Source organism: Populus alba, chromosome 19, assembly GCF_005239225.2.
Source record: "Populus alba chromosome 19, ASM523922v2, whole genome shotgun sequence".
In the NCBI taxonomy this organism is placed as follows: domain Eukaryota; kingdom Viridiplantae; phylum Streptophyta; class Magnoliopsida; order Malpighiales; family Salicaceae; genus Populus; species Populus alba.
The window spans coordinates 17,444,027-17,452,808 of NC_133302.1; the positions used below are offsets into that span (position 1 = coordinate 17,444,027).

General features: G+C 35.4%; 1 protein-coding gene across 1 annotated transcript; it reads right to left on the reverse strand.

Moving 5' to 3' along the window:
* Positions 1-3,718: 3,718 nt before the first annotated feature.
* On the reverse strand, positions 3,719-5,377 carry LOC140955071 (MDIS1-interacting receptor like kinase 2-like). Its single transcript, XM_073406606.1, has 3 exons — positions 5,333-5,377; positions 4,310-5,246; positions 3,719-4,169 (listed from the first exon to the last, which is right to left on the reverse strand). Exons 1-3 carry the CDS (start codon positions 5,375-5,377, stop codon positions 3,793-3,795), a joined length of 1,359 nt encoding a protein of 452 aa, XP_073262707.1. The 3' UTR covers positions 3,719-3,792.
* Between the last annotated feature and the right edge of the window lie 3,405 nt (positions 5,378-8,782).

Genomic DNA, 8,782 nt, shown 5'->3' on the forward strand with positions numbered 1-8,782 from the left:
GCACCACTGCACTCTTGACTTTTGATGCCATGCAGACTCTTGCATTCTGTATAACGTTCTAAGATTGGCAGAGATTATGTTGCTTCGGCGTAATTCATCAGCTGATAAGTCTCTACTCTCTCTTTGAGAATCTAGGATGTCTGCTTCAATTTCTAGAGATGAGATCTTGCTAGAAGTGTTGCCCACAACATCTCTGCTCCAATTCTTGCATCTATCTTTTAATAACTTTAAGGCTACAGCCATACTTCGTTTGCCAGAGCTTGAATTTGAGGCTGTATTCCAGTAGAGCTGAACCATCTTCACAAATTCAGAGTTTAGCCACCAACAATTCATCATCCGAACAGGCTTTGGTCCCCAGTTTGTAGAGTCTACCAGCATATGTAATGGTCTGTGATCTGAAAAAATTCTTCGGGAGTCCATACAGAGTAGATGATGGAAGATGTTGCAGCCAATCGCCCGTCACAAACATTCTATCAATACGACTTGCAGCATTTCCTCTAGACCACGTAAACTTCTTTCCATTTAAGGGGAGTTCAATCAGACCACAACTGTCAACACACATCTTGAAACTTAGCATGGAGGATGAGATTTTAGAGCTACCTTTCCTATCTGAAGGGGAGAGAGTTTCATTAAAGTCCCCTGCAAGACACCATGGTTTGCTAATGCTGTTTGTAAAAGACACAAGATAATCCCAGACCTCCTTCTTTAATAAACCATCATTTGGGGCGTAAACCAAAGAGACCATACATTCCAAATTGTACCGAGACAGTACCCCTTCAATATTTAGAATACGACCATTCATAGCCACTGAACAATTAGAAACACAGAAAGATGTTGTATTCCATATGCAGAGAATACCCCCGGAAAGGCCTAGAGAAGGCACTGCAAACCAGTCCCTAGAATGTCTACCCCAGATTGAGTTGATAGTGCAATCATCAATATTTTTCAAGTTTTGTCTCCAGAATACCCAAAATATCTAGATTAAATTTTCTAACAAGAGACCTCGCACAACTTTTCTTGTCTCTACCTCCTATACCACATGAATTCCAAATAATAATACTACTCATCAAAAGGAATAATAACCATACCTTGGACAAGAACTGAATAGTGAGCTCACTATTTCTTCCTTCTAATCCACTCCTCCTGCTCTTTTTCAATAAAACCTTGTAGTGTCTGTGTCATGAGATGGCTGTCCTCATGACTTTGCAATATTGCTTTTCCCACCACCCAGCAAGAGTTCGCTTCATCCCTGGGGTCAGGATGCACAGTCTCAGGTGTTTGTTTGTTAGTTGATGAGGAAAAAAGAACTTGCACACTGCTTGCATCATCCTCTCTAGCTAGGTCCCTTCCAGATCGAATAATAGCATTTCTATTCATGATTCCATTATCGGATACTGAATACTCAGTGATTCCCATCTCAGCTTGTTTAGAGCTTCGATTTTCCATTTTGCGCGATTTTCTTCTTTTGAAGGATGAAGATTTACGAGACAACTTTCTTGCCTTATTGCGTTGGGATCTCCTGTTCTGTAAATTCAAATCACACAGTTCGATTGGATCTGCAATGGAAGAAATAAAGTTGGCAAAAGATGGCCCACTGCTTGGGATAACACTTGATATCTGGCCCATATTGGATGGCTTCTGGATTTCATCTTGGCCCATCATTGTCAAATCTTCGCTAATGCAACCGGTTTGCTGGTCCAGCCCATATTTCTTGAAAAAACATCTTGTTTGTTGCACATCTGTCTCTATGCACTGAGTTGTAGCCACCCCAACATATTCATAAGGAACCAAAGCCAAACGGTTACTATAATCGTACATACAATCGTCTGATGGAGCTGCATGTCTGCAGACCTCCGTGATTTCTGGATGCAGGTACTCCGATGATATGGCAGATGTGAGAGATGCGTTGTCAACCTGGTTCTGGTTATCTCATGCACATAAGAATTCAAACTCAACATTTGGTCTTGTAAACCTGAGAAATTGTTTATCAAACATTATTGTTGATCATGTGTAGGCTAAGTTAAATATCTCAACAGGTGGTACTTCAATTTCATAAGCAAATGCGCGTTCTCTACTCCAACGAAAAGAAAATGTTTTTGCAAGCTATGTTTTGTCCATAGTGTCTCTTTTCCTCAATTTATGAACATGAAACCTTAAAGTTTTAATTGTTTCTTTTCCAGCCATTTGATTGGATTAAAAAGACCTTTTTCGAGAAAGCAAACACTGAAGAGAAGTGAAGAAGAATCAACTTTCTGGTAACAGCTTTCTGATTTCTTCTTTCAGGTTGCTGAGGAAAACCATGAACAAAGTTGATATGAATAATGTTGTTTAATTTTGCACTTTATTGATGAGTCCTTGTTGGCATTATTCATGACAATGATTTGAGAATTAAACGCTTTTGTTTCTTGTTATATGTACTTTGGCTTGTCTTCCCCCCCCCCCATATGCATTGCTTTCAGTTTCTAAATTGCTGTGTGAAAGGTAAGTAGAGTTAAATCTCTCTAAATATGCCAAAAGGAAATGAGACGGCAAGTACCTCTTGAATCATGAGGTTAAGTGTGCTGGGGTGATTCACAGGGGAGAAAATTTGAGTTTCTACTTAATTGTAGAACCGTACAAATGGTAGATTACTTCTCCACAGATTTAAATAATGCTGGTGTGAAATTTTATCGCAGTATCCTTTGGCTATGTGGTAGATTAATCAATGTATTCAGTTTTTGTTAAGTGGCTTTGCTTTTAGAGAAACCATAATTTGTTCCTTTTTATTAAATTTTGTTTTCATACTTAATAAAAAGTCTTAATTATATTTCTTTTCTAGATTGAAAAATTATTTTCTCACATTTTCTTTTTCAATATAATTATATACTCTTCTTGTCTTCCATGTTGGAGTATAGTATTTATTTTTTAATTGATTTGTTTTTGTACTATTAGCTATCAACCTTTCTCAAAAGGACTTCAAAAGCTACACTCGTCAATATACGAATATACCGTTTTTTTCAACTTGAATTATCATATTTAATTACGTGACGTGTACTCAGACATTTAGGGCTCTAGGAAATTGAATCAAGTAAAAATTTTGGATACAAAATTGTACTCGAGTCCTGAGCTTGTAAGATCTGTATGTGATATGCTAATGCAATGCTAGGTGCTGGCTTTTTACATGTTTCCTGTCTCGTTTTTTGCCAATAAATTTGAACTGTTTCTTTTATTGTGCTTAGCATTGAAAAAGTTAACCCGGACGCAAATACTTTCGAAAAACAAAAGGCTGAAATACATAGGAGGACTTGGAGAAACATTTCATCCAACATAAGCATTTGAATAATCTGGAATGCGACGTGGTATGCCCACAAGTCTTAAGAAATACGTAGGAGGTGGTCGTCAGATTTAGCCCCAAAAAAGTGATCAAGCATGGATTTTATTTATTTTTCTACTTTTATTCAATGTACTTTTTAAAAAAAAAAAAACATTGAATGGTATTATTGAAGCTTCAATCCTGCTCATCATGGTTGAATGGTATCCTCTATCGATAGTCTATGTTTCCTTGTATTGGGAATTAGGGCAATTTTATCTACAAGATTCCACAATGTAAGTTTCACCAACCAATAGACTGTTTTTTGGGTTTGAATTTTCTAATGAAATGATGGAAATTCATTTCATTAGAAAATTCAACATCAAGTTGGAAATTCATTGGTTGGTAGACTGGTCTTTGGGCATAAAACAGTGCCAACATAATTTGAAAGAAAAAAAGTTTGATGATAAAATTCATATTACAAATAACTAGCTAGCTATACACTATGAGAAGAGATCTCCCAAACTTATTGTGCAAAATGCCTTAGGCAGTGGAGGCCACTTAGTTGTAAGCTCGAAAGAAATTTTTTCCATTGAAGGCCGAGATTGAGGATTGGCATGCAAGCATGCAAGTGCAATTTTCATCATGTGGACAACGCCCTCTGCTGCTCCTTTTTTAGGAAGCGAGATACGGTGGTCTAACACATCCTTTAATGGTGCTTGTTGAGCAATTGGTGGTATCGACGATGATGACGAAGATCCTGGTGATAAAAGTGCTGAAATGGGATCACCTGGGTGCCTTCCTATCATCACCTCCATTGTTACCACTCCGAAGCTATAGACATCGCATTTTTCAGTCACCTTCATTGTGTAAGCTAGCTCTGCCAAAAAAACATGATTATGCATGGTTTTTTTATCAAATAGTTGAGAGAAAATACTTTTTAATAAAAGCTAAAAAAACACTATATATTATCTTCACTATTACACATTAGTAACTTAATGTTGAAAAAAAGCTACGCACCTAGAGCAGTATATCCAAAAGTACCTGCAAATGAGGTCCAATTGGATGAGTCAGGCATCAACATTCTAGCTGTGCCAAAGTCGGAGACGTGTGCTTCATATTCCAAGTCCAGAAGGATATTATTGCTGGTAATGTCTCGATGAATGATCGGAGGAGAGCAAGAATGGTGTAGATAGGATAAAGCTCCACCCACCCCTTTCACAACGTTTAGCCTTCTCATCCAATCGAACTCAATTGCTTGTTCCTCACTGGTTATAATCTTTCTCAAGCTTCCTCTTTCAATGAACTCGTAAACCAAAAAAGAATGCTTTGCATGTGACCAAAATCCATATAATTTCACAATATTTCGATGTCGAATATTTGCCAACACACAAACTTCCTTTTCAAAAGCTTTAAAATTGGACAACTTTTCTGTTTGTGATCGGTGAAGTTTCTTCACAGCAACCACCTGTTCTGTTGGCATCACTGCTTTGTAAACAGTTCCATATCCTCCTTCGCCAATGCAGTAGTTGGAGTTGAATTCCTCTGTAGCTTCAACGATATTCTCATACAACTTCTTCCCATCATGGCCCAATATCGTGAATATGTTTCGATCTTGTTCATTTTCTGGCTCAGCGTTTCTCTTCCTAGCTCTTTTGTAGAGAATGTATAAAGCTCCAATCACAACAAACACTAAAAGCAAGCTTCCTAAAAGAGGGAGTGCAATCAAAACCACAAGTTTGTTGCTCTTTCTACCGGTTAAAACATTGCTTGACAAACTAAGTGTATCGAGAAACTCTAGTAATCCAATTTTCTGAGGAATGGAACCAGAGAGTTGGTTCTTGTAAAGATTAAGGAAAGATAAATTTCTTAATTTTCCAATAGAAGAAGGGATTCTACCAGTTAAAACATTACTTGACAAATCAAGTTGATTGAGAGACTCTAGCAATCCAATTTCCTGAGGAATGGAACCAAAGAATTTGTTACCCCAAAGATAGAACTTAAATAGGCTTGTCAAGTTTTCAATAGAGGAAGAGATGGGACCAGAGAGAAGGAGAAGAATGGTTTGTTTAGTAAGGACGTCGTCATGGTGTGTTTTTCAAGAGACGTAGGATATGGTTTGCTATGGTACTAGATTAGGCTCTTCCATGGAGAGGTATTTATAGGCAGGAAAACATGATATATTGGAATTGTTTTTAATATCATTGATTATTACATCTCTTCTCTAATTAAGTTGAAATTAACTACTTAGATACATACTCTGTAAAATTTAATTGTATTTTTTTATACAAAATATTTTATCCTCTGTAATGACGTGAGACACTTGGAATTTCCAGTTCACCAATAATTTCCATATTTTCCACTGAAAAGATAATATTTTCCATAATTTCCATATTTTCCAGTTCAACAGAAATACTAATTAATGTTTTTCATATATAAAATAAAAATTTAAACTGCATTCGAAATATCCTAAATAATTGTTTTATAATATTTTTTCTATTTTTTTATAAAAACAAATTAAATTATCCTTGAAGTTTTCTAAAAATAAATTTTAATTAATAATTTTTATAATTGTTTTTTATTTGTTATAAAAAAATATTTAAACTACTTTTCAAGTATTCTAAACCTAAATACTAATTAATTTTTTTAATATTTTTTATATAAAAAATTAAATTATCCTTAAAGTATTCTAAACAAAAATACTAATTAATTTTTATCACACATATTTGTTATGATACTTTACCTCGCTGTGAACACATTTTCTTCCCCTTTTCATTTTTATATCTAATTTTTTTAATTTAAAGCACTCTAAAGGAATAACGTAACTTTAACTATATTTATGTGCTATTGGTTTGCTTTGTTATATTTGTTATATTATTATCAGACCTAATAAATTAATCAAAATCAAGATATCACGTGTTAGGATTTGTTTTGAAATATATAGTTGATGATTTTCACTTAAAAATATATTAAAATAATAATTTTTAGTTTTTTAAAAAATTAGTTTTGATATTAAAGTATTAAAAAAGATATTAATTTAAAATAAATAAAAAATAAAAAAATTTGCAAAAACAAATATTATGGCAGAGGATTCTGGACTTGGTGGCACCTCAAGATCTGCACGGGAGGATGAGGCACGGGCTTCCATGAGCTCATGTCCACAAAAACACTACGTGCAAATTTCTGTACGAGAAAGTTATTGGCAATATCTATACAAGTGGTCTCCATATTACATGAAATTTATGAAATTCAAATTAATAACAATATGTTTTTCATTTGTTGATTCTACATTTCGTCCAAAATAGATCACAGACAGGCAAATTGAAGCATATGGGCCCTCTCTATATATACTTTCTTTACTCCAAATTTAGTATTAATGGATATATTGTTATCGTGTCCTTTGGGTTTGAATTTTCTAATGGAAATTCATTTCATTACAAAATTCAACTTCGAGTTGGAAATTCATTGGTTGGTAGAATGGGTCTACATATGATATGGACATTTCACGAATGAGAGATGGCACGAGAATGAGATTTCAATGGAAGATATTGTAATTGAGGGGAGACACTTGTGGGTGTATCGCTTTGTAATTTCCAGTTCATCAATAATTTGTTCTCCGTTTCCATATTTTCCACTGAAAAGACAACGGAAAAGTGTATGTGAGAGACTCACCAAAGACTCACTTTGACGAAGAGACTGAGAAGACTATGGATCAGTACCCGTAACAACCACGGAACAAGTCAAACAAGTATGGTCTGTAATACAAGTAGTTTTAATTGGTTGGATTTTAAATTTATTTTTTTAAAATATTAGTTTGAATTTTATAAATTTTAAAGTTATTAAAGATTTACATAATTATTAATTTCAAAACCCGTGAAATTAGTTGAGATACATATTAATTGATCCGTTCTTTATAATCCTTGGGGCACAGCACATGCAGGGAGGGGCAGTAGCTTAAGAATGAAACTCTGTCCTAAGTATTGTAAAAGTCATCAAATATTTGTTTTTGTCATCTATCAGGTCACTTTCATGATGCCTAATCTGTCCCTCATAATTGTTAAAATGAGGAATGGGCAGTGTAATCCAGCAACTGATCTTTGTGGCCAGTCTGTCTTTATTACAAAGTCCAACCCAGAGCTTTAAGTTAATGGATGGAAAGGATATTCTAGTACATTCCACGCTCTTAATCACAATATTTACAAAAACTGATGCTCACAAATGGGCTGCAGAATCATGTCATACATGGTGGACATATGGTTCATATGGGGCAACTGATGTTCTTTTTTTCTTTTTTCTTTTTGTTGTGGAAACTTCTACACTAGGACTGTATTGAATGAGCAAATCATTATTAATATTGAATGCAAGCATTTTTTATATTTAAAGTAATTGACATATTTAAACGGGCACTCTTTCTATTTCATCTAGGGAATGAGGAAGGAGTATGGACATGCAAGGTCCTTAGCAGTTGCCCAAGCTCAACTTCTTCGCGCTCATGATGAACTTAAGATGGCAATAGTGCTGGTGGGAGAAACAACTGGTGGTAACTTTGAAACACTCAGAGGGAATACAACACAAAGTTTTATTACAAAAACACAAAGCTTACAACAACACAAAAGCTTAATACACGCCCTCTCTCTCTATATCTAGTGTTTTCTCTAAACTCTCCACACTAAATAACATAAGCTTAGCAGCCTATTTATACACAAATTGAGAATACGAAAAATCAAAGTTTCAGGTGTGAAGGCGGCATGCGGCTAGGCGGTGGCAGCTGGCGGCTGGTCGGTGACAGCTGGTGGCTAGCTGGGCGGTGGTTGCCTTCCTTGACCTTCTAGATTGAGTTTAAGTTCAACAAATCTCCCCTTTAAACTCAATCGAGGGATTTCATGCCAAGCATTAATTTTAGTCTGATAAATACTTCTCCCTTTAATGGCTTCTCTCTGATTGTAGCCTTTAGCCACTAATCTGTCTTTGTATCTTTGCACTTCTCCTTTTGCATTCTTCTTCATCTTGTAGACCCATTTGACACCTATTGCTTTCTTGTTTTCTGGTAGATTAGTCAGCTTCCAGGTATCATTCTTCTCAATGGCATGTATTTCTTCATCCATTACTTTTATCCACTTCTCTTATGTGACAGCTTCATTGAAGCTTAATGGGTCACTATTTGCAAAGAAACAATATAAAGTTGTATCTTCCATGACATGAGTGGCATCGTACATCTCTTCAAGATTTCTCATCCTTCTTGGTCCTTCTGATGAGGATGCTGATGGTGGTGTTGATGATGATGATTCTAGTGTGTTCCTCCTGTTGAATACAGGTAATCTGTGTACCGGACTTTGTGGTTCAGCTGCTGGCACAATCGATTCTTCTACAAGTACTGTTGGTACTTCTTCACCTTCAAGGATCAAATCAGTGTTGATCCATTTGACTGCTTCTTGATCATCATTCCATTCCCAAGATTTATCTTCTTCAAAGATAACATCTCTAATCATAATT